This window comes from Acinonyx jubatus, chromosome C1 (assembly GCF_027475565.1).
Source record: "Acinonyx jubatus isolate Ajub_Pintada_27869175 chromosome C1, VMU_Ajub_asm_v1.0, whole genome shotgun sequence".
Classification (NCBI taxonomy): Eukaryota; Metazoa; Chordata; class Mammalia; order Carnivora; family Felidae; genus Acinonyx; species Acinonyx jubatus.
The window spans coordinates 57,483,894-57,511,375 of NC_069381.1; the positions used below are offsets into that span (position 1 = coordinate 57,483,894).

At 36.8% G+C, this 27,482-nt stretch overlaps 1 protein-coding gene and 1 long non-coding RNA gene across 3 annotated transcripts in view; both read right to left on the bottom strand.

Moving 5' to 3' along the window:
* ANKRD13C (ankyrin repeat domain 13C) overlaps nt 1–22,498 on the bottom strand; it is a 90,479-nt gene extending 67,981 nt beyond the window's left edge. The window contains exon 1 of one of the 2 annotated variants that reach the window (XM_027058878.2): nt 21,716–22,498. In XM_027058878.2, coding sequence (XP_026914679.1) covers nt 21,716–22,160 — 445 coding nt within the window. In that variant the 5' untranslated portion in view covers nt 22,161–22,498. The remainder of the gene's footprint in view (nt 1–21,715) is intronic. The other variant, XM_015080876.3, reaches the window with a different exon arrangement.
* On the bottom strand, nt 9,304–14,597 carry LOC128313890 (uncharacterized). The gene is made up of 2 exons (XR_008294951.1): nt 11,305–14,597; nt 9,304–11,075 (listed from the first exon to the last, which is right to left on the bottom strand). It is a non-coding gene; the product is annotated as an uncharacterized LOC128313890 (long non-coding RNA).
* Nucleotides 22,499–27,482: the final 4,984 nt, after the last annotated feature.

The following is a 27,482-nucleotide window of genomic DNA, read 5'->3' on the forward strand; positions in this document are numbered from 1 at the left end:
CTCTCTCTCTATCCAAAAGAAAAAATCTTTCTTATTTATTTTGAGAGACAGAGAGAACACACACACGCACAAGCAGGGGAGAGGCAGAGGAGAGAGTGAGAGGGAACCCTAAGCAGGCTCCGTGCTGCCAGCACTGAGCCCAATGCAGGGCCTGATCCTACAAACCAGGAGATCATGACCTGAGCCAAAATCAAAAGTTGGATGTTCAACCGAGTGAGCCACCCAGGCGCCCCCCCAAAAAATTTTAAAACCTTGTATATATTCTATCCCATTCTCTTAGTTTGACAAAACCTGTACAGATGGTTAAGACACAGACACACACAGACACACACACACACAATCTTTTGCTGAATAAAAGCACAGTGGAATAAGAACTGTCTGTAAAGATAGCCAGATAGTATTTTGCGCAAAATTTAGAAGTTTAATAAATTCAATAAACTTAAATTTTCTCTGTAAGTAATTTTACAAAACAAAAACCTGGACTACAGTAAATTTCTTAGTCTTCACTATTAGGAACAACAACAACAAAAAGACAGATTTGGGGACATAATTCACATTATATTTTCCCGAAATAAAATTTCCACTAGCAACTAGGCAATCTACTCCCCAGTTTTCATACTTCATAACTAATTTTACTTGAGATATGGAAACCTCTATAATACACGTTGTTGTTGTTGTTGTTGTTTTTTTGTTTTTTTTTTTTTTTTTTGTATTTCAAAAGAGAGTGAGTCAGGGAGGGGCAGAGAGGAGAGAGAATCCCAAGCAGGCTCTGTCTGCACTGTCAGAACAGAGCCCAATGTGGGGCTTGAACCAAACAACCATGGGATCACAACTTGAGCCGAAGTCAGATGCCCAACCTACTGAGCCACCCAGGTGCCCCACATTGTTAATAATCATACACTGAAGCATGTCCCCAGATAAGAAGTTTTGCTCATAATGCTATTTAAGAAGTAAACTTTATGAGTTGCCAAGTTACTGGCATAGGCTATTTTCCAAAAAAACAAACCAGTTCTCCAAAAATTCCAGACCTTTTAGGGAGCTAGCAATCTTCTTTTATGCTATTATCTAGTCCTATGAGGTTTTATTTTTATCTTATTGAGTCAATATTCATTTAGATTTACTTACCATTTTTGCTGCTCTTCATTCCTTCCTTCATCTCCAACCTTCCATTAGAATTTTTCTTCTACTCAAAACATATCCTTCAGGATTACCTTTAGTGATAGTTTGATAAGTGATTTCCCTCAGGTTTTTGTTTGTAAATGTGTATTCAACTTCAATCTTAAAAGGATATTATACTGAGTATATAATTATTGATTGGATGCTATTTTTTCCTCACATTCTACGTGGTCTTATGGTTTCCTTTTTTGTAGAGAAGCCAGCCATAGAACTTTCTACTGCTCCTTTGAAAGTAATGTGACATTTCTGGCTGCACTTATGTGTATGTTTTGTTTTGTTTTTCAAATTAATCAGCCTTTTCACTCCAGTGTGGATTCCTTTGTTTATTCTACTTGGGTTGGACTTGTTGAATACCTGAATCTGTGTCTTTCACAAACTTTGTAAAATTCTTAGCAAGTATCTTTCCAAATATTGCTTTAGTTCCATTTCCTCTCTTCTCTCTTGGGGTTCAATTAATGTAAAACTTCTTACCCTTTCTATTTAAAAAAATTTTTTTTAATGTTTCTATTTATTTTTGAGACAGAGAGAGACAAAGCATGAGCAGGGGAGGGGCAGAGAGAGGGGGAGACACAGAATCTGAAGCAGGCTCCAGGCTCTGAGCTGTCAGTACAGAGCCCAACGGGAGACTCAAACCCACACACTGTGAGATCATGACCTGAGCCGAAGTCAGATGCTCAACTGACTGAGCCACCCAGGCACCCCTTACCCTTTCTATTTTTTTAAAAACTTCTTTCCCTTTCCATTTTTCATTAAAGATATTTTCTTCTAACCTATTTCCAACATCACGAATTCTTTTTCAGGGTCTAAAACTGTTAGTAAGCCTATTTATATAGTTTTAAATTCCAGTTATTATATTTTTCCATTTGAGAATTTTTATTTAGCTCATTTTCTTTCTTTTTTAATTTTTTTATTGTTTATGTATGAGAGAGAGAGAAAGACAGAGAGCAAGCAGGAACGGGCAGAAAGAGAGGGAGACACAGAATCGGAAGCAGGCTCCAGGCTCTGAGTTCTCAGGACAGAGCCTGATGCAGGGCTAGAACTCACAGACCGCGAGATCATGACCTGAGCTGTAGTCAGCCGCCCAACCAACTGAGCCACCCAGGCACCGCTGGCTCATTTTCAAATATGTGATTTCAATTTTTATAGTTTCCAGTTCTCTGCTAAAATATTCAAACTGATCTCTTATCCCCCAAGAACATAATAAATGTTGTTATTTAAAGCCTCTAATAATACTTAAAATAAATGAAGTTCTGATGGGCTTCTTTTAATTCCTCCCCGCGAAACCCCAGTTTTCATCATGTTGTTCAGTTTCCTTATAATGTTGGTCTTTAATTATAAATGATTTTAATTTTTTATTTTTTTATTTTAGAGAGAGCATGAGTGGGAGAGAGGGGCAGAGAGAAACAGAGAGAGAGCGAGCATCCTAAGAGGGCTCCACACTCAGCATGGGGCCCAACGCAGGCATTGATCCCACAAGCTTGAGATCATGACCTGAGCTGAAATCAAGAGTTTGAAGCTCAACCAACTGAGCCACCCAGGCATCTCTAATAATATACTGGATATAGTATTTAATGAGCTCTCTCTATAAAAATTTGAAGCATAAGAAACAAACCACCCAGATACTCTCATTTGCTTTTCACATGTGGCCGGAACTACTAGACTTCATTAATCCAGGGACTGACATTTTTTCTGGCCCTCATAATGACACAAAGTTGTGCTTCAGCCTCCATCAGAGTTGATTTACTTTCAGTTCACCCTTATTCCTAAGGTGCAGTTCTTCAAGTTACATGCTAAAAGAGCAGAGTACTAAAGAGATATTCACACTTAGTAGGCACTGGCCTCCACCTCTTGTCCTCTTACCTCAGTGAGGCCATCAAAAGTGCTGCTCAGCCTCTTAACTACTTCTTTTGGCTCTACAAAAGCTACTGGGGCAAAATAACCTAAAATGGGAGGCTTAAATCTTTGGATTTCCTTCTTCTGCCAGAACTTGGCCCAGTAATTACTTCCTACCTTGTTAGATTTCCAATAACCTTAAGTTAAATATTTGATTCTTATTTGTTTCTAAGGAAGACTAATCCTAATCTAGTCCATCATTACTAGAGGCAGAAATGATACTTCAATTTTATTTCTTAACTTTTCTCCATATCTGTAATACTATGCCTTCTATTCTTTGGTACTATTAATGTATAAAAATGAGATAATTTTATGAGCACTAATGATCATAACTTCAATCAAAATATAATTATTCTTAGTACTTTTAAATCATTCTTATCTCAAGTTCAATTTTATCAGTAACTAATCTTTCCATTCATAATCTTTGCCATTGACTCAGCCATAAATTTTCAATTTTTTCCAATCTCCTTTAGATGTGTCTGTAAAAGTCTTTTCCCTTCCTTTTAGTAGATGCCATAGCTACTATTTTTAGACCCAGCTAGAATACTATTTCCGGGAAAGGCACAATTCCCACCTGGGACTGACTAACTTTCTTTTCTTTTCTTTTCTTTTCTTTCTCTTTCTTTCTTTCTTTCTTTCTTTCTTTCTTTCTTTCTTTCTTTCTTTCCTAGAAAATTATTTTCTGCATTTTTATTTTGGTGCTAGAACTGGCTGGGAAGACTGTCTTTTGCTGCTGGAACCACAATGTTTTAAGGTGGTTCTCATATTCTCTACCACCTCAGTTACTGGTTCTAAATCAGGGACAATTTTATGCCAAGGGAACAGTTGGCAATGTCTGGCACATTTCTTGTCAAAACTGAGGAGTGAGGGTGCTAATGGCATCTAGAAAGTAGAGGCCAAGGATACTGCTAAATACCTTACAATGCACTGGACAATTTCATCTCACAAATAATTCTCTGGCACAAAATGTCAAGAGCAGAGGCTAAAAAACTGAAATAGATAAAGCCCAACTGCAAAAGGAAAAAATGGAGCTTTACCTAATAGCAAAGCTAAGAGATTATTAGACAAAGAAAAAAAAATGTTAAAAAGTCCTCACAACACTGCAGGAGATCCGGATACATACAAACCCAAGATTAGCTCTTACTCTATCACTTTCAGTTATACAAATCAATAAATACCTTTGGGCTTAATCTAGTTTGCAGTGAGTTTCACTTGCAATGGCAAAAACCATTTCTAATACAATAAAAGAATATAAAGCCTTATTTGCCCTAATCACAGTTTGGGAAATTTCTGTTTTTTAAAAGTGCTTTTGCTTTTTTATTCTGTCTTTATCTGGGCTTTTAAAATGGGGGGCGCCTGGGTGGCTCAGTCAGTTGAGCATTCGACTTTGGCTCAGGTCATGATATCGTGGTTTATGAGTTCAAGCCCCATGTTGGGCTCTTGTGCTGACGTCTCAGAGCCTGGAGCTGCTTCAGATTCTGTGTCTCCCTCTCTCACTCACACTCTGTCTCTCTCTCTCTCAAAAATAAAAACACATTAAAAAATAAATAAATAAAATGGCATTTATTTTCTGCAGTAACACAGAATATAGACAGATTTTAAATTCTATTTGCAGTAAAATTTACACCTTTTTAGAAAATACTTTTAAACTTAACATTTATCTAACAGTCAAAAAATAAACCATACATTTGATTCCCTTTTACAAAAAATGAAAAAATTAATGCTTTTATTTCTCATCTCCATTTTTGTTTCACTAATTTAATCAATAGTTATAAACCTTTTTCTTACCCTTTATAGAATATATGTCTTAAATTTTGAAGCAAAAGATTTTTTATTTTGGAAATTTGCTGTCAAGATTGTAATCATATTTACTATGATTATTAGATTTCATCTATGGTACATTTAAGTGGTTTCAATGTTCACTATCAATGCTTTTCTGACACAACTCCTTTCTTGGGTTAATCATGTAAATTCATCTCTTATGATTTGGGATATTTCTTTGAATAATACTTTTCAGGAATGATAGCATGGTGGTTAATCTATTTTCTAGAATGTTATTGTTGCTTTCACAAATGAATACCTGACTAGAAAGAATTCTACAGTTAGAGGATATCACAGCAAGTATGATCTAATATTGCAGAGGTCTGAGGCCAAACTGATATTCATTTGTTCAATAGCAATCTGTGCTCTTTACTTATATATGTATAGAATTCTTCATTAAAATTTAAAATATCACCAAGATATACAGAATCCCTTTTCATTAATTTTCTATGAGTTGTAACTTTGGAGTCTGAATCAATTTTAGATCAAAAAATGTTTTTCTTCTTTACTTGTAGCTTTGAGTATTGCCTCTGTTCTAGTTATTCTGTTTTATTATCTGAAAGTACATATTACTCATCAAATGAAATCTATAGAGGTATAACTCTGTATTTATAACTTATCTCTCGTTAATTTTTCTTTTTCCTCTACAGTCTGTTTTCAAATTTTTTTTTTTACATCATTCATTTAATTTTCTATACTGTCAAGCCTTTACTTAACAGTATCTTCAGGATACTTTGATGACACTTCTTTTAAATGAGTATTTTTCAAAGACTATCAAATGACTTTTTTTTCCTGCTCATCCATCCTGCAATGAAGATTTATTCAAATCTAGTATGGGAAAAGACAATCAGACTTCCCCCACTTTCCTCTCAGTTCATTCAAAAAATGAACCAAAGTAAAAAACCCTTTCTAAACTCTGAAGCTAAAAGAACAAGCTGATATCTAAGCATTTTCCTGTGACACTCTATTCTAATACTCTAGATAAAACAAAGAGTATCAGATAGCTGAGAGACAGAGGAGTTGTTACATAGAAATGAAAGATAAAAATAACAGTGCAAGACATATTCCTAAAACTATAAAATATCGATGAAAGAAATTAAATAATACCTAAATAAGCAGAAAGACATCCTGAAGTCATGGATTTAAATACTGGTAAAATGACAATACTCCCCAAATTGGTCTATAATTTTAAAACGATCTCCATCAAAATCCCAACTGGCTTTTTTGAAGAAACTGACAAGCTGATCCTAAAGTTCATATAAAAATTCAGGGTACCCAGAATATATAAAACAATCTTGAGAAAGAACATCAAAGTTGGAAGGCTTACAAATTTCAAAACTTACTACAAAACCACAGTAACCAAAACAGTATGTACTTGCATAAAGACACTCCTAAATATCAACAGATCAATCATACCATACACAAAAATTAATTCAAAATAGATCATGGACAGGCGGCACCTGGGTGTCAGTTAAGCATCCGACTCATGATTTAGGCTCAGGTCATGATCTCATGGTTCATTAGTTTGAGCGCTATGTAGGGCTCCACAAGACAACACAAATCCTGCTTAGGATTCTCTTTCTCCTTCTCTCTCTGCCCCTCCCCTGCATGCATTTCTCTGTGTGTCTCTCTCTCTCAAAAATAAATTTAGGGGCACCTGGGTGGCTCAGTTGGTTAAGCGTCCAACTCTTGGTTTTGGCTCAGGTCATGATCTCCTGGTTAGTGAGTTTGAGCCCCACGTTGAGTTCTGTGTTGACAGCAAGGAGCCTGCTTGGTATTCTGTCTGTCTGTCTCTCTTTCTCTCTCTCTGCCTCTCCTCTACTCTCTCTCTCTCCCAAAAATAAATAAATAAACATTTTTTTTAATAAATTAAGAAAAAATAGATCATGGACCTAACTATAAGAGCTAAAACTATTAAAACCCTTGGAAAACAAAACAAAACAAAGGAGTAAATCTTTGTGACCTTGAATTAAGTAATGACTTCTCAGATACATCAAAAGCACAGCACAAAAGCAAAAATAAATTGGCTTTCATAAAAATTAAAATGTTTTTTGCTCCAAAGAATGGCATCAAGAAAGTGAAAAGAGAACCTAGGGAGGAAAATATTTTGCAAATTATAAGTTTGATAGTATCCAGATATATAAAGAACTCTTACAACTAAATAATTAAAAAAAACCAATTTAAAAACAGGAAAGGATCTGAATAGCTGTTTCTCTAAAGAAGATACACAAATGGCCAATAAGCACATGAAAAGATGCTCAAAATCATTAGCCATTAAAATGAGATACAACTTTACATTCACTAGGATGGTTATAATCAAAAAGATGTAACACAAGTATTGGCAAGGAGGAGAAATTGAAATACATCCTCATACAAAGTAAAATACTTTGAAAAACACAGTTACCACATGGCCCAGCCAAAGGTATATATCCAAGAAAATGAAAACATGTTCACACAAAAACTGCCATACAAATGTTGATAGCGGTGTAATTCATAATAGTCAAAAAGTAGAAACAACTCAAATGCCCATTAACTATAAATAAAATGAGGTACATCTATGCAATGGAATATTATTTGGCAACAGAAAGGAATAAAGTTCTGATACATGCTATAACATAGATGAACCTTGAAAACAATGTGCTAAGTGAAAGAAGCCAGTCATAAAGACCATATATTGTGATTCCATTGATATGAAATGTCTAGAATAATCAAATCTATAGAGAATGCAGATTAGTGGTTATCTAGGGCTGAGGCAAATGGGGGGGGGGAGGAGGAAGTAAAAGGTCAAGAGTACAGGACTTCTTCTCAGGGAATGAAAATGTTCTCAAATTGTGGTAATGGCTACAGAACTTTGAATGCAACAAAAACCATTTAACTGTATAATTTAAATGGTTCAAATGTATGGTATGTGAATAATATTACAATATGCTGCTTAAAAATAAATAGAAGATAAATGGGGGATAAGTAAGGTTGCTAGAATTGCAGCAAATATTTATTCATGTCCCTAACGATTTTAAAAACAGAAGTCTTCCTTACAAAAGCCTTTGTACTGGACATCTTATTTTACCTAAAGAATCATCACCCAGGTATGTCGCCTGACTAAAATAAGCTTACTTGCCCACTTGCTTCTTCGATGTGAATATTTCTAAGATACTAGAAATAGCTTTATTATTTTTCTACTGCTATAATCCTAAGGATAGCAATAAATGAAGGCAAAAAGAAGGGGTAGGCTTATTGTAGGGCACAAACTTGCCATCTGTTTCCCATATAGATACATTCTCACCCTCTAATTCAGGGATATGACATAAATAAAGTTTTATTAGAATATAACCACCTGCTGATTGTTTATGAATTGTTGATAGCTACTCTCTTTTTTAAATTAAAAAAATTTAATATAATTTATTATCAAGTTATTGTCAATGTATACATACACCGTATACAGTGTGCTCTTGGCTTCAGGAGTAGATTCCCGTGGTTCATCGCTTACGTACAACACCCAGTGCTCATCCCAACAAGTTCCCTCAATGTCCATCACCCATTTTCTCCTCTCCCTCACCCCCCTCCATCAACCCTCAGTTTGTTCTCTGTATTTAAGAATCTCTTCTGATTTGCCTCCCTCTCTGTTTGAAACTATTTTTTTCCCTTTCCCTTACCCCATGGTCTTCTGCTAAGTTTTTCAAATTCCACATGAGTGAAAACATATGATATCTTTCTCTGACTAACTTATTTCATGTAGCATAATACCCTCCAGTTCCATCCATGTTGTTGCAAATGGCAAGATTTCATTCTTTCTCATTGTTGATGGCTACTTTCACACAACAGATGGTAAGGCCTGCAAGCCTATATTTACTGTCTCGCACTTTAAAAAAAAATTTTTTAATGGAAGTATAGTTCACACACAATGTTTCAGGTATATAACAGAGTGATTCAACAACGGTATAACTATCTTGCCCTTTAATTATGTATGCAGACCCCTGCTCTGATCAGCAAGGGTTTCATGTCATATTGCATTGCTTCCAGGATAGAACACCTGTCAGTCAATATAATTTCTATATATAATCACATATTATTATTAAAATTTTTTCTCATAATCTAGTTTACTTGATTCTAGAGTCATTATTATAGTTTAATGTAAATTAGAAGTTCAAAGGTTGTTATTTTTCCCAACATTTTACCCAGAGATAAAATCCATTCATCTTCACTTAAGATTTACTGAGCATTACTATGTTCTAGGCATAGTGCTAGATATTAAAGAGTCAACCACTATGATTAGAAATAATTCTTGTACTCAAGGAGCTTATGTTAACAAAAGAGAGCAGAAAAACAGAAAATGAGACAAAACAGATTATGATAGGTGTTCAGAAAAATAACAAAGAGCTAAGACAAAAATTAATAAAGGGATACATAACTTTGATTCTTCAGGCAGGAAAACCTCTCTAATGAGATAATGTTTAAAATGAGATCTTAAAGAGGAGTAGAAACTAAGAAATCAAAGAATAAGAAGAAAAGCATTACAGTCAGAGACCAGGAATAACCTGGCATATTCAAGGAACGAAAAGAAAACAAGTATTGCCAGAAAAGAAAAAAAAGAGACATTTGTACAAAAGATTATATCAGAGAAGCAGGCAAGGTCCAGATCATGTGAGGCTCTATAACTATGGTAAGAAATATGAACTTACTTTTTAGTGGAGAAGGCACTAAAGAATCTTGAACAGGGACATGACATGATAAAAATGACATTCCAAGATCACTCTTGTGAAGGAAGGGGGACCTGGGACCAGATATGAGTCCAGTGTAGCATTCCAAGGGGAAAAAAAATTAAAATTGTGTTCAAAATGGTGGCAATAGAGACAGAAAGTAGAATGATGCAAAATAACCTCTTAATTAGATATGCATGGATAGGAAGAGGAGGTGAGACAAAGAATGATCCCAATAATTGAGGCTTGAGCAACCAGATAATTAATGATGTGATTTAATAAAGGACTGGATGGCCAGGTAGGAGGGGATAAGGTGGAAAATAATAATAATAACATTTTGACAAATGAATTTTGAAGTATCTCTGAGATTCCCAAGTGGAGATAATTATAAAATATGGGAACTCCAAGAAGTCTAGATTGGAGGTATATGCAAATTTGACAGTAAAAAAAGAGACATTTAAAATCAAACATAGAAATTTGTGAATATCCACTTTTGCCCTAATAGTATAAAAGGTAATAATAGTTATCTTTCTTCACTTCTCTATCTTCCAGGAGAAAAAAAAAAGGACCATGTTCTAAATGGTGACAAGAAGAAAACAAGGCACTGATAACACCAGTTGCTGTTAAGAAGGGTAACTGAGTGGGTAAAGATGAGTGGGAGGCAAACTATTTTTACAATGTATCTTTTACATCTTTTTATAATTTTGTAGCATGTGAATGTAATAACTATTCAAAAAACTACACAAATTAAGGAGAACTTACCAGAGTCTAGGCAGAGCACCTAGGTAAAGAAAGCAGGCCTTTATGCACCTACATTATTACTCTATTTTCTTAAGCTTGCAAGGAAAATAAAGGTGAAAGGGCAAAAGCATCAGTACCTACTGATGCTTACAAATTAAAATTACTGTAACAAGTTTAAATTAATCACATTTTTAGAAGATTTATGAACTAGAAATGACTTTGCATTCAACTATCCAATCCCTCTCATTTTATAGGTTAAGTACATAATCAGAAATAATATATTCTAATTAAAGATAACAAACATCATGCTTTGACTTCAATATTTTAAAAGCAAATCATCATCATTTTTTCATCATACTCCTTCTCTAGACAACACTGGATTTGCTTTATTGGCCAAGTATGCCATGAAACTAAGTGCTCAAATGTCCTAGTTAAGCTTCATCGACTATCCCTTCAGTTTTCTAAGACCTCAACCTGCTGCTTAAGCTAATTTGTTACATAAAAGATACTAAAACTTAAAATAACCTTCTGCCAATTTTCCACAATGTAGTTTTTAAATCTGAAATCAGATGCTGTGGTTCTAACTTGGTAAATAAACTGAATTCTGTCCTGTCAAATGAATAAAAAATATTCCAGTAACATTAAGACCACTGCAGTGCTGAAGTATGCAAATTATCAACCAAAAGGCTAGATTTAAAGGGCATCTATTGTATGTGCCCAGTACTGTACTATATATACTTCATAAACCTTATCTTTTTTTTTTTTCAACGTTTATTTATTTTTGGGACAGAGAGAGACAGAGCATGAACGGGGGAGGGGCAGAGAGAGAGGGAGACACAGAATCGGAAACAGGCTCCAGGCTCTGAGCCATCAGCCCAGAGCCCGACGCGGGGCTCGAACTCCCGGACCGCAAGATCGTGACCTGGCTGAAGTCGGACGCTTAACCAACTGCGCCACCCAGGCGCCCCACATAAACCTTATCTTACCCCAATACCCTGTGAGACAAATATTATTCCTATTTTGCAGGTAAGAAGAATAAAGCTAACAGTAGTTAGATAATTTCCTAAAATTATATATCTAGAAATTGTATGAGTCATGACTCTGAAATCTGTATGTTAATTTTTTACTAAATGAACAGTTTTCAAACTTTTTGTCTCAAATCCCATTTATACTCTTAAAGATTTTGGGGCACCTGGGTGGCTCAGTCAGTTAAGCATCCTACTCTTGATTTCAGTTCAGGTGATGGTGTCATGGTTCATGAGTTCAAGCCCCGCATCGGGCTCTGCACTGACAGTGTGGATCTTGCTTGGGGTTCTCTCTCTTTCCCTCTCTCTGCCCCTCCCTTGCTCGCTCACTCTCTCTCAAAATAAATAAATTAAAATGAAATCTTATTAGAAAAAAGAATTATTAAAGATCTTTTTTTTAAAAAAGATCTTTTATGTGTATTATTTATATGGACAAAACTATCGATATTTACCATATTAGAAATTAAAATTAAATGTAGAATGTTATTAATTTTAAAATTACAATCACTCTATTACAAACTAATAAAATTTTTTATGAGGAAAATAATTGCATTTTCCAAAACAAAACAAAAAATAAATGACAGGAATGGTGCTATTTTAAACTCTTTAATTAAAAATTAAAATCAATTTCTTTAATGTCTGGCTTAATAGAAGACACTAGATTTTTATAATTATTTCTGCATTCAATAATGTGTAAATTTTGCTTTGATCTGAAGAAAACCTACATTCAGAAGCTATGCAGTTGAAAAAAGGAGGGGTATTTTAATAGCCTTTTTAAATAATTGGAGGTGCTCTTTGCTACTATACCAAAACTCAGTGGTCATTTCTTTTTTTTTTTTTTTTTTAATATTTATTTATTTTTGAGATAGAGAGAGAGACAGAGCAAGAGCAGGGGAGGGACAGAGAGATAGGGAGACACAGAATCCAAAACAGGCTCCAGGCTCTGAGCTGTCAGCACAGAGCCCAATGCGGGCCTCAAACTCACAAACTGTGAGATCATGACCTAAGCCAAAGTCGGATGCTTTACCAACTGAGCCACCCAGACACCCCAGTAAGTAGTCATGTCTTAAAGGTTAGCTGCAATGTGAAATCTAAAACTGTATCAATAAACTTTTTGCATTGAGTTATACTGAAGCCCATTGGTTTCTCTTGTACTTTAAATGGATCTTCTATGTGATTTTGAAACATCATGCTCTGATCATCTGAAAAATACCAGTTGATTGAGTTATGCAGATCTTCCAAATATCAACATATTTCATTATACAAAGAAAAAAAAATCAAAATACCATCAATCCAACCAAAAAAGTCTTTGGATCCTGGAAAACTGTCAAAGTGACAAAGACAAGTTTCCCAAATTGTAATTTTTGATCCAAAGTCTGAATTTCTTCATTGGCAATAAATACTACCAATTGTCTTCTGTGAAGTCATTCACTTTCCAGAAAAATGTCTGCCAAGTATCTAAATTGGAAAAACCATAGTTTGTCTGGAAGCTGTTCTTTCAAGTAAAAATGGTGTTCTATGACAAAAGCTGCTAGTTTGGCTTACAACTCAAAGAACTATACAAATGTTTTCCCTTATTTTCTCTTCAGTATGCAGAAGAGCATCATGAAAAAACTGTATTATGTCACAAAGAATATCAAAAAGATATGTACTCAAGATTAAGACTTGATTAATCATTTCTACAGCTTCAACAAAGACATTAAGTGAAACTGGCTTTTTTTTTTTTAACTCGAATATGTGGCATACGCATTATGTGACTACACAGTAAATACCAGCAAGTTTGGTCTTTGATTCATACTCAGGTTCTGATAACTTTACCCACCACTGCTTTTGTGACATCAGCAAAAGTGTCAGCACAGTGAAAAAGGCAAGCAATGACTTTGTATTATTACAAAAATAGTTTTGATTTCACCCGCTCCCTAATTAGGGAGAAAACAGGAAGCTCCAGCTTCTAGACACCTTCAAATCCCATCCGAGCAAGCATTAAGAAGGGAGAATTCCTGTATTTTCTCTCATAAACAGTACTATACTACTAAAACTCACACACACATAATATTAGACTCCAAACCAGGTCTACTTTTTCCTTATTTCCACAGCTACCCCTAGTTACAATAGCATGTTAAATTGACCCTTGCCCATCCAAGCTTTGCTTCATATAGCAGCAGATGGAGCCTTGTAAAATCAGATTGTGTTACTTCTCTGCTCAAAATCCTCACTTCCTATTTACTCAGAATAAAAGCCAAAATCCTTTTGGTCTACAAAAGCTCCACAGGCTTAACCCCCTCTACTACCTCTCAAGTCTCCTATCTCCTACCACTCTCCCCTGTACCAGTCACAGTTGGCCTTCCTTCTACCCCTTTGAACATGGGGCTTTTATGTTTGTTATTCTCGATCTGAAACTGTTCTGCCAGATATCTGCTCCCTAATTTTCTTTAGGTACTGCTGCAACCCCTGCACCTAAAATACTGTCGCATAGTAGGAGCTCAGTATGTATCTGTTAAATGAAGGAAAGAATGAACAAAGAGAAGAAAAACTAAATAATTATAAAGAATCATTAGAATGGTGCTAAAATCAGGGCACCTAGGTGGCTCAGTCGGTTGGGCATCCAACTTCAGCTCAGGTCATGATCTCACAGCTTGTGAGTTCGAGCCCCGTGTCAGGCTCTGTGCTGACAGCTCAGAGCCTGGAGCCTGCTTCAATTCTGTGTTTCCCTATCTCTCTGCCCCTACCCTGCTTGTGCTCTCTGTCTCTCATAAATGAATAAATGTTAAAAATTTAAAAAAAAAAATGGTGTTAAAATCTGTTTTTAACTTTCCAAAAAGCATTCAATCACAGAACAATGCAGGTTTCCACATGATTCTCTATGAAAGCCAATCAAAGGATATATGTGCTAAAGAGGATATTCAACACAGCATATAGGTGGTTTTACAGAATTCAGTATAGTACTGAGTAAGAGAGCACATGCATTAACATGCCTGATAAATACTTACAGCCAAGAATCAAAACACACTACACCAGTAGATCAAAGATGACTTCTATGAGAGTCAAATAAACCTAACCCTTTAGAAGACTGACAGTATAAATTCAAGTATCAGATAAAAACCTCAACTGAAGTACTATCTAAACCTCAGGAACAAGAATGTCTTCTGCTGGAAGACACTTAACATGAAAACCGAGAGTAAGATATTGGTATCAATGGGTATTACTATTAAATGAGCCTTCAGAGTTAAAAACAAATGCAGTCTCCCATTCAAAGGGAGTTTCAAATGCAGTCTCCCATTCAAGACTACAGTACCCCACCCAAGGGGTAGATATTATTGTATCTTCTTATTTCAGTAGTCAAGCAAATAGAATTTCAGAAAAACCTCTTTGTAGAGAAGTGTGGCCTCAAACTAAGATCTAATTCCAAATATAGAGATGGCCTCCTAGTTTTGCAGATCATCTTTGAGGTTTCAACAAGAGTGACAGGCTCAAGAACAGATGAAATTCAACCAAGCCATACAGTTAAACCTAATATATCCTGATAACAAACACCATTCATAATCTTCAAACAGAAAGAAGACCTTTTTTCTTTTTCCTACCCTCAGCAATATCAGTCTTGCTCTAATAAAACTAAGGTTCCATCTGTCCCCCAATGAAATAAATAGTATATGAACAGGAACATGTTGTTTGACTACCCAGCCCTCACTCAATTTTTGAAGAACTATGTTCATTTTCTAGAATCCAAAGCATCCTGACAATTATATTATACTCCACATTAGATTTCTATGACTTAAGAATGACATTAACTTGGGACAGACTGCCTAGAATTCAATTCTTCAAGGACTCCTCCAGAATTCTCCTGCCTTATTGAGGATGCAAAGGACACAACATGAAGTAACTGCTCATTTCTGCTTCCTTTTTTTTTTGCCAAAGCTGAAAGGTCAGGGATTCCTGCGCCTATTATAGTTCAGTACAGGAAAGGGGAGAAGAGGACTCGTTCTACCCTCTTATGAGGTAGCTCTGCAGATGTGTTCACGTAACAATTCTAAGTGTCAAGTCACATTCTAATACTTATAACAATGCCATCAACAAACATAGCCACTTAACCCAAGGACAGTCCTACTCTGTTGGGAGATGCATATGGGGGAAGAGAGGTAAGAGGAAGGTCATATTCACATAGACATGAAGATCAACTGAATCAACCCTGACAGATCAGTGAAATGATAGATTTCACTGCCAATCCACCTTCATGCCAAGTGAAGGTACATGATGCTTTAATGGATTATCTTGGGCCTCCAAAAAGTACTTCACTTTTTTTTTCTAAGAGACACTGAGGTCTGCCTTTCAAAAACAAAGTTCAGAAAACACCACAAAACACAGGAGAAAAATACAAAGCTATTGCTGTTCTTTTAAAGATGTGCCAGCATTTTAACCTTCCTGGCTAAAACTGTTCATCTAACACTTAATTCTAAAATTTTTTTGAAAGCAAAGTGTAGCTTTATAGTCACCTCTTCTCAAACAGACATAAAATGCAGTATTTTCTTGCATCACCCATCATAAAGATTTTAGTGACAAAAACAAAGCAGAGAAAATAATATCAAAATGAAATTTAAAGATTTATATAGAATAAGCCAAAACAAACATACCATACAGGCATCAAATTATCCTATTGCCTCAATTCCCAAACATGTTTTTAATCTTTCTGATGTTTTAAAATCCCTGTCTGATGAATAGACACTTCTCCAAAGACATCCAGATGGCCAACCGACACATGAAAAAATGCTCAACGTCACTCATCATCAGGGAAATACAAATCAAAACCAGAGTGAGATACCACCTCACACCTGTCAGAATGGCTAACATTAACAACTCAGGCAACAACAGATGTTGGCGAGGATGAGGAGAAAGAGGATCTCTTTTGCATTGTTGGTGGGAATGCAAGCTGGTGCAGCCACTCTGGAAAACAGTATGGAGGTTCCTCAAAAAGCTAAAAGTAGAACTACCCTACAACCCAGCAATTGCACTACTAGGCATTTATCCACGGGATACAGGTGTGCTGTTTCAAAGGGACACATGCACCTCCATGTTTATAGCAGCACTAATCAACAATCTTTCAACTATCAACTACTTTCCAAAGTATGGAAAGAAACAATCTTTCAACTATCAACTACTTCCCAAAGTATGGAAAGAACCCAAATGTCCATTGATGGATGAATGGATAAAGAAGTGGTATATATATACAATGGAGTATTACTCGGCAATCAAAACGAATGAAATGTTGCCATTTGCAACTACGTGGATGGAACTGGAGGGTATTATGCTAAGTGAAATTAGAGAAAGACAAAAATCATATGACTTTATTCATATGAGGACTTTAAGAGACAAAACAAATGAACATAAGGGAAGGGAAACAAAAATAATATAAACACAGGGAGGGGGACAAAACAGAAGAGACTCATTAATATGGAGAACAAACAGAGGGTTACTGGAGGGGTTGTGGGAGGGGGGATGGGCTAAATGGATAAGGGGTATTAAGGAATCTACTCCTGAAATCATTGTTTCACTATATGCTAATTTGGATGTAAATTTTAAAAAATAAAAAATAAAATTAAAAAAGAAGTAAAAATATAAATAAAATCCCTGTCTGAAGAAATCTGCCAGCCACTGGGCAGAGAGGTTACACATGTTAACCATTTCATTACCATTCCCTTGAGTTTCCAGCATTGGCAGCAATACTCGCAGTTGAGATTTAACTTACATTTGAAATCTCCAATCACTGTGTGTAATAGCTACACGAAGATTACATTACAACTCATTAAAAATGAAAATTAAGGGGCGCCTGGGTGGCTCAGTCGGTTGAGCTGCCGACTTCGGCTCAGGTCATGATCTTGCGGTCCGTGAGTTTGAGCCCCGCGTCGGACTCTTGCTGACAGCTCGGAGCCTGGAGCCTGTTTCAGATTCTGTGTCTCCCTCTCTCTGACCCTCCCCCGTTCATGCTCGGTCTCTGTCTCAAAAATAAATAAACGTTAAAAAAAAAATTTTTTTTTTAAATGAAAATTAACTGTATACAGAAGATGGCTTGTCACATGCCAGGCAATGTAATTACAGGCAGCAGAAACTGCCAAATTTCTCAGAATATATCAGGAATTTTTCACATCTAGGAAAAGCTGGTTTAATCAATTCGTATATGAAGGATTTCAATCACTCTGGTACCTAAGAGCTTCTGATTAATGACCAAAGGAAAATAATTTACGTCTGAGGATATTTAACTCAAGTGAAAAAACAAAATTACAAGTTTAACAAATGAGAAGTGCAGTCAAAATCAAGAAAGTCTTCTATATGCTTCATAAGCATTCTCAATTCTGAAAGTGCTAAAGAAGTAAAAATCATTACCATCAACTAAAAAATAGCATTTCACCATGATGCTTTAACTACCAATGTCAAAAAGTAATTCAGAAAATTTTTTACAATATGAAGAGAGGCTTAGACTTAAACTTTATTCCATACTAAAGAAAAAATAGTATATAACTAAAGATATACTAAGGATATAAAATTTAATAAATTTGTGTATATTAGGGGCGCCTGGATGGCTCAGTTAAGTGTCCAACTCTTGATTTCGGCTCAGGTCATGATCTCATGGTTTGTGAGATCAAGCGCCACATTGGGCTCTGCACTGACAGCACAGAGCCTGCTTGGGATTCTTACATTCGTCTCTCTCTGCCCGTCTCCCACTTGCACTTTCTCTCTCTCTCAAAATAAATATATAAACTTAAAAAAAATTAATAAAAATAAATTTGTGAACATTTAATGTAGTGTATCTTTTTTCCCACCCCCCCAAAACTTTACTAAATATACAATGAGTCACAATTATTTGGCATATGTGAACACAGTATACTCACGATTTATAGCTATTACTGTATTTAACTTATATTTCCAAAGATTTGTTTGGATCCAAAGACAGTATTCCTCAAGATAACTGATGACTCAGAAAAAGCAACTCATACTCAACGAACATTTTATCACAAAAGAAAAAGTTCAATCCTTGCTCCTATTCAAGTCAGTAATTTGTAAATACACAAAAATACACAAAAACACATTTTAAAAAGTTTATCGAATAAGACATCACTGGAAACTGAAAGAGCTAACGAACAGTGAGCTAAATGACCAGATTAGGGCACAGTAAGCTTTCCAGCTAGATAGAATAAAGGATCAAAACGAACAAAGTATGATTTAATAAATGTAAAGTCCTATTTTAGGTTAAAAAAATAACTGTAAGAAGGGAAGCATGGAGAGACAGCCAATCACTTGAGAAAAAGCAATATTAAAAAATTAACATACTCTTGCACTGCATTACTTAATGTGTGCTTTTTAGTACACATTGGCACACTGTTCAGCTCTAAACATACATTGCTTAAAGCAACGAATATGCTCTCCTTTTTGTCTTTGCTTATGAGGCTACTATAGCTCTAACACTAAGGTTAGTTCTTAGCACCATCCTCAAAGGGAAGAATTAACAAACTGAGTTTCACTAAAAGACAATGATTAAGATTTTCATTTACTTATTTAACACACATATCTAGTATTTAATGTTTCAGGGACCATCTAAGCACTTTATAATCCATGCCAAATGAAGAATGGATGCAGAAGTTAGGAATGTTTAACTGAAAGATAAGAACATGACAGCTCTTGTCAAAGATCTAAAGGGCTATCATGTGGATGAGGTAGCCCATTTATTTGTGCCATTACATAAAAAGGAAACAGAACAAACAAGAGTGACCGGTTTGGGCTCTATAGCAACTCTGAAATTTGTCCAACGGCAAAATCTCTCCATAAGGCTACTATAAGGACTAAATGAGAAAATACATATTAAAGAACTTTGTTGTAAATTTCCACAGTACACATTACTAGAATTTACTTCTGTACAGTATAGTGGGTCCTGACTAACAGAAATATTTACCGAGGCTGACCACGGACTTTGGAGTCCTAGCTATTAGTTCAGTTCCCAGCTTTGCAATTTATACCAAGTATGCAACTTTAGCAAAGTTTCCTTGTATCTCTAGGCTTCACTTTTTTCACCTTTAAAATAAGGATAAAAGAATCTGCTTTGCAAGGTGATTGTGCAAATTAAATGTGATAATATAGGTAACATTTAGCATAGTGCTGACACACTCAATAAATTGTATCTATGATGAGGATAATCATCATCATCATCATCATCATGTTGTAGAAGGTATCTCTCTGGTGAATATAAAACTAACTATGTGGTATGATGTGGTATGACTGCATGGCTCTGCTATGCACCTGCATGAGTGTATGAAACTGCTACGCACTTATCATGTTACAACAATCCAAATATAATATACAGCTTGCATTTGTTTGGTGATTTTAAAAGCGTTTATCTTTTGTAATGTGAAGGAAAAAATATCCTTAAAATCTAAATAAGTATCCAGGTTAGTAAAATATCAGGAATAAAAGTCATGTAATGTAATGGGGAAATTATGCAGCTACAGAAAGAAAAGGGACTAAAGAAGTAGCACATTAAATATAAGCTACTCTTCCTAGTTGACTTCATGGTGAGAGATGAAAATATATATTGAAGGGGGAAAAATTAGACTCTCTATAGATATGTGAACCACTGGTTACAGTCATCAGAAATACCAACAATACAAGGGCAGCTAAGTTCACTGCAAACATTTGGTACATCAAAGCAATGTAAAAAGAGAAGTTCAGTAGGCTAAGGACAAGAGTATAAGGGATTTAGGATTCTAATTACTTCATTACCATCAACAAACAATATTATGCTTGTTGCAATAACAGTAAAATGATTGAATAAATGTAGGAATGAAAAACCAGGTGCAGCTTTCAGGTACTTTTTTGAGGATTTGAATTATGATCAATGACAGTGATATTATTACAATATTGGAAATTCAGGGGCGCCTGGGTGGCTCAGTTGGTGATGCATCCGACTTTGGCTCAGGTCATGATGTTGCCGTTCATGAGTTCAAGCCCCAAATCCGGCTCTATGCTGACAGCTCAGAGCCTGGAGCCTACTTCGGGTTCTGTGTCTCCCTCTCTCTCTGCCTCTGCCTCTGCCTCCTGCCCCGCACTGTCTCTCTCTCAAAAATAAACATTTTTAAAAAGGCAACTATTTTAAAAAAACAATACTGGAAATTCAGATACAAGTGCAATTGTTGGAGAATTATACAACCAATAGAAATCCTATTTTTTAATCTAAATTTTTGCCCTAATTTCACATAAGAAGCCTAGAGTCCACTGGAATTAAGGGAGCTTATTCCTCAGGCAAGCATTTCATTAATGTGTTATATATTATTTTGACCAGAGTTGAGTGTGTCTTAAATGAATGTATACAATAGTCATGTTCAGTTAAAAGCAGAGCTATAAATAGTATTTGTCAACTACTCAATTTAAAATGGCTTATTAAATGTTGAAAATGTCAGTGTTGACGTGTTTTCATTAATAAACGCACTGCTGCTTGGAAGTCAACTCAATTACATCACATTTTTGAAATTAAAAAAAAGTTCAGCTGATGAGTTACGACAGAAAGTAGAAATACAGTCCTTGAATAATAAATGATACTCTATTTTGCCATATAGGTTATGATGAAGTTACTATGAAAAACTGTAGTACTATTTTTAGTCACAGTCATCAAGATGAAACATTATTAGCAATTATGTAAAACAAGCAAAACACTCAAAACTCTACTCCACAATTTTAGCTACTTAAGTCATTTTACTTACTCTAGGTATCAAATGCCAACAACTCTACATTTTGGCTGTTAGAAATCAAAGCATTCTATATCCCATCTTAAATGCAAAGTGTAGACACTTTGTATCAAACTAAGTTTCCTGAAAGCAGAGAAAAAGAAACAGACAACCTGGGGGCAGGTAGAAATCACAACCAGTTACAGTCAAGTTGGGATCTGTACCTGAATAATGAAAGGGAGGTGGGCCATTTTATATGTACAAAATTCGAGATCCCCAGGTGAGAGAAGGGGAGAGAAAGAAAAGAAACACAGTTACATAAACAAAGGAAGGCCAGGTTGGACATGGGGCAATTTTCAATTTCTTTGTAAAAAATCAATACATTGAAGGCCTGTCTCAAAAATAAACAAAACAGCTTCTCAGAGGAAAGTTTGAAGTGGGCAAGGAGGAAACATTCCTTTGCACCCACAAGCATCAATCCCCTGACCACTGGCATGCTATTACTGAAACGGTCATGATTTACAGGCATTTGGCCCGGATGACGAGCAAAGGAGAGGAAAGAAAGGTCTGTTGGAGAGGAGCCTAGGATTCCAGAGGCCTGGGAAGGCACACCCTACGTTCGGGAAAGGAGAGGTGGAGAGGGACGAGCACTCCTCACCGTGATTATCTTTCTGCCCGATATTGTGCGTGCGGATGAGAGAGGACAGTCTCCTCACATCCCCCTTGAAGACGCACTCGTGTACCGGGTAGTGTGCGGGACAACTGCCTCCATCTGCGACGACAGCAATGGGGTTGGTGCCCGCTAGAAGAGCCGGGGACTGGGAGGTGGTAGTCACGGAGGAACCGTGCAGCGGCAGGGCCGGGACGCCAGGGGGGTTGGAGGAGGCCGGAGCTGTCTTCAGCTGCAGCCGGCGGTGATGGTTACTGAAGATCTTATGACAGGCTTTGCCGCCCTTGCCGCCGCCGCCTGTCCCAAGCCTGCCTCCCGTAAAGGTGCCGCCTAGGGTAGCCGCCGCTTCCTCATCCCCGGGTTCCAGCAGGTCCCCCTCTTCTTTGCTGGGCTTGTGGTCTCTCCGCAGTGAGCGGATCTTCTCCCCGGTCATCGCCGCCAGGGGCAGAGAGGGGATCCGGGAGGCTCACCGCCCGCGACGGAGCTGGCGCTGCGGCGGCGCAAGGCGATTAGAGCGGTGGCCAGGATCCTCCAGCGCAGCATGAACTCTCAGGGCGCCCCCGAGCCCGGGACAAACGCATCTCCTGGAGAGAGAAGAGCCGGCTCTCGCCTAGGCACGAAGGGACGCGCGCTCGCTGGGGGGAGCTAGAGCTCAGGTGCCCACGACACCAGGATCCCTGTCCCCGCTGCCGCAGCTGCCGCCACTACCTCACGCCGGAAAACAGGGCACGGCCATCTTACCCTGACTTCTCTCGCGAGAGCTCCCTCGGGAGGAGGGAGGAAACACCGCGATAAGTGAGCTGGCCGCTCCCTCCCTCGCACCGTCTAGTCCCGGAGAGTAACCGAGCTCCGCCCCTAGTTTAGGACCTGACAATTGGCGCTTCTGATGGGCGGTGTAAAACCTTAACTTGTGTTTGAGATATTCGATGCAGTTTGTAAACAATGACTGAAACCCTCAGACCTTTGGGTCTCCAGCAGAGTAATGCAAACTGACGCCACTGCACACAGGATGTGATGTCAGTATGATGTTGCACAAGATACTCATTCAATCAACATTTACTAAGCATCTACTTTGTATCATACACTGAGCTACTAGATTTCCAAGACGCCACTCCTGGCTCCAAAGAGATCAACGCGGGGGGTGGGGGTGGGGGGACGATAAACAATTGGGAGCTGGGTTGAAAACAAAAAACTAAACTAAACAAATAAATAAGAGAAAAATTTTCGCGTTGGGGTGTCAGAAAAGACAACAGTTTAGGGGCTGACCTTGGAAAACAGTCTATTCGGCAAACGGGGTGAAGGGAAGTCAGATTTTTGTTAGATAAATGAGTTACAAACAGGTGTCAGAGTTTCAAGCAAGGAATGGACGCTAAAGGATGGCAAATAATAATTGTGTAAATGAAATATCCTTGGACTAGTTCATGGCCAAACTCGACCCATCGTCAAATTCTGAAGAAACGTAAATCTGAAGTCTGGACCAAATAACTAAAGTTGTGGGGAACTTGAAGTGGGGTAGTTAGCAAAAACATCCTCGAAGTCTTCCTTCACTCGTTTTATCTTTTCGAAGTCTCGTTTACACTGACAGCTGCTTCTCTCAAATCTCTTCTTTCTTAAACTTTATTGCCACCTCCATTCCTCGGCAAATAAATAAATAACTGTGGGAGCTGGGGTCTCTTTATCCTTCCCTGCCATTCAGGTTTTCACCTCCCATCTTCTTCCAAATCTATTCAATTCGATTTATTTCTACCCTGCTTTCTTTTCTTTTTTTAGCGGGGCGGAGAGGGGGAGGGGGATGAAGGTTGTTCCAATTATCTTCAACCATTACCTAATCAACATCTCAAAGGATCCTATCCTACTCATAAAGCAAGAGATACTGAACACATACATACAAAAACACTTTGTTCTTCCACAATAGCCAATATTTATTAACTCTAAGGCAGCCAATATGCTTGCCATTTTATATGCTATTATCTCCTTGTGATATTATTTTTAATCTTCACTGGACAGTTGAAAAAACTTGCCCAATGCTTCAAAGCTGGAATGCAGCACAATGCGGCCTGATTCTAGAGCTAGAGAGTTAGGAAGGAGCCAGATCATGCAGGATTTTGTATGTCTTCTTCAAAGTTTAGACTTTAGCCCACAGGAAATGGACAGCCCTTTGGAGACGTTGAATAGGGGAATAGGATGATGAGATTTGCCTTTTAGAAGAGCCATTCACTCACTCATACTTTAGAAAAACATGTATCAAGAATAGACTACAAGGAGGCTACTCTAGAGACAAAGAAACTGACAGACTACTGCATAAATCAAAAAATAAATGTGTTAGTAAATGCATGTAGAAGTATGGCAGAATATACCTATCACACAGAGTGAACAGTGGTTAGCTTTGGAAGATGGGATTGCAAAAGCACGTGTTTCCTACATTGCTTGAATGTTTATTTACAAAGGGAAAGGGTTAGTTTTTATTTCAGAAAAAATTAATTAATTTTTAAAGAAGTTTGCAGTAATTCAGATGGTAAGAAATTATGAGAGCATGAACCAAGTTAGTAAGAGTGATGCTAGAGAAGGTGCAAGAGTTAAAAAAATTTTTTTGTTCGCTTTTGGCATATTGAATTGAAGCTTCTTGTTGCTCAACCAGAAGAAGTAAGATGGTTTACATTTTGGATATTTTGAAATTACCCTAGAAGGCAGAGATCGGGGTTAAGATTCAGGAGTTATCATTACACAGTAATTGATGCCACAGAAGTCTTTGAATTTCCCCAAGGAACAGTGTGTAGTGCATAGTGTGAGAAATTAAGGTCCAGTCTAGAATAAAATACCAATATGTAAAGCTTGTGTATAAAAAGAGTGGCCAATATCCTATTGTAATCAAAAACCTACACCAAATAGTCTACCATTATAGCTAAGAAGTATCTTATCACTAGATCTAGAATTTAAAAGTACCTTATTAGTGACTGCCACTTGTAGATAGAAATGAAAATTCCTGTGTCCCTCTAGTAAAATCAAACACTGCAGGCATCAAAAGTAATATTCAGCCCTTATTTTTAAGGGTTCAACAATATAATAGTGAAAAGTGGTGTAGAAATATAAGATTGCAACACATTGTGAAAAATACAAGAAATTATATGAGATCCTGATATAATACAGAAGTTATTAATTCTATTTGAAGGAAATGAAAGTCAAGTGATTAGCAAGTCTTTCTGAAGGAGATAATAGTCTGAATTAGGTTTTAAAGAATGTATAGAGTTGGCCAATTGGGCAAGGGGAAAAATATAGATAATAACAATAATTATAATAATAACAGCTATCATTTACTGAGAGCTTACCATGTATTAGGCATTGTTCCAAGCAAGTTTCAATAACTGTTCGATTTAATCACACAACAACTCTATGAGGTACTTACTGTCCCCATTTTACAGATGAGGCAACTGAGGCACAGGAAATGATCATCCAGCTGATTAGTAGAGGTGAAAAAATAGTAGGTATAAATGCAGCATTATATTTTAGAACCATTGGAGCATAGTATGTGACAGGAAATGTGGTCGTAAATAAGGCTAGAAAACAAAGCAGGAGATAGGTTGTAAAGAGCAACTGTAAGACACTTGGACGGTATATACTAGGCAGTGGAGAGTTTGCAAAAGATTTCAAACACAGTAAAGACAGGACCACATGTAATCACCATAATGTATAATCAACCCATCTTCCAAAAACAGGAGATTCTGCCAAACTTTCCAGCTTCGCCTCCTCCCACATTTCCAGATTCATTCCTCATTCTAACCAAAACAATCTGCTGGCAGTCCCTGATCCTCTCTCATGTTTCCATGCCTTTGCACATGCCGTTCCATATGTCCTAAACCCATTTCTATTTCATTCACCTAGATACCTCCTCAGTCTGTCAAAATTAGTTTAAATTTTCTCTCTTCTTAGCACAAGGGTTTTTTTTTTAACTTGACATAGAATTCAGGGGTCCAGGAAATTACATTGAACTAAACCTCTAAATAAAATTCATTTTAGCATGGCTTTCTATTATGAATGTAGGTCACAAACCACAATAGTATTGGCAGCACTTGTGCCTTTGCAATCACAAGAAAACACATTTTTGGGCCACATTACAGTTGTTACAGATATCCCAAAATACCATTTACGCTCATCACTATCTCAAACTTACATTAATTAATATGTCCACTACTTGATCTTGTTTTTTAATGAGTTAATAAAGCACATTAATTACTATATCACATTTTTATTTGATTTCAATAGCTATTTGATTTGTTTTATTTTGATTTGATTTGTTTTATTTCATTAGCTATTTCCTTTTGTAACCCAAAGTATTTTATGCATTTAAAAACATTGTTCTGAAAATGGCTCTCTAGGCTTCACCATACTGCCAAAGAGGTTCTTGGCACGAAAACAAAAGTTAGTGCAAACTTCCAGTTGTAAAATAAATAAGTCAGAGAGATGAAAAGCACAGCCTGGGAATATAGTCAATAACATAATAGCGCTGCATGACAAATGATGACTACACTTACTATGGTGAACCCTGAGTAGTGCATAGGACTGTTGCATCACTACATTGTACACCTGAAACTAGTATAACATTACATGTCATCTACACTTAAATAATAAAAAAAATTTTTTTAAGTTACTCCTTTTTAGGAGTCTCTAATGACACCTCCTCTCTCCTTCTCTCCTATCCAACGTGCCACCATTCTGAATTAGGTGTCCTTCCTTTGCCTTCTTTCTGATTTCCCATTTTAATTTTTGCAAGTTATATCTTGTCTGCTTCCTCAACTAGTCCTTTGAGCTCTCTGAGTCCCAGAACTATGTTTATCATTTCTGTATGCACAGTGCCTTTCAGATAGTGAAATAGTGAATGCTTAATATTAATAATTAACAGTTCTTGGATTAACCAATCAATTAGAACATAAAACCCCAAAGTATCTACAATGTACCAAGACAATTGTAAACTAAGTGATGAGATGCTAAATAAACAAATAATCCCAGTCTGACTACATTGAAGTTGACTACTACTCTCTTGGATTCTTATGTGAGACCCAAGAGAAAATATTTCATCTTGGATTGTTTTTTCATTTACAAATAACAACAAATTCAATGAAAACTGGCTTAAATTAAGTTGATTTATCAACTTATACTACAGAAAGGGGCAAAGATATGTCTTCAAGAGGGGCCTGATCCAAACTACATGTCACTTTCTAGGTGACTCTTAGTATGCCTCTCCCTGTTTGGAGTGTCCCCCCTGAAAAGCCAGTTTCCCTCAGGGAAGAAGATGCCTGCCAGCAGTTAACAGGGGCCATGTGTTCCCTCCTTCAGTTCCTGAAACAGGGCCCATGACCATAGAAGTGTGGTGCTTGACATTCATAAAAGGACCCTGTCCAATCCCTGTAGCTAGGAGAGTGCTGATTGGCTCAGGCCTGGGTTACCTAAACAACTCCCTGTGGGGGAGGTGGTTACCGTGATTAGTTTTGCCAATCAGCACTCATTTCTGAACTGGACAAGTTGGGGATAAACCCTCACAAACTATAAAGACTATTTCATAATGGGAACTAGGTGGGAAAGATGAAAAGGAGACAAAGACAAGAGCAGTCAGCAAAAGTACTACATTCAGATGTAAAATGAGATTTTACTTGGGAAAAAAAAAACTTGTGTCTTGAATTCAATATGATGAAATACATTGTGATTATCAATTACATAAACAGGTGAATAACTACACCATCCAACAACAAATTTACTTTTT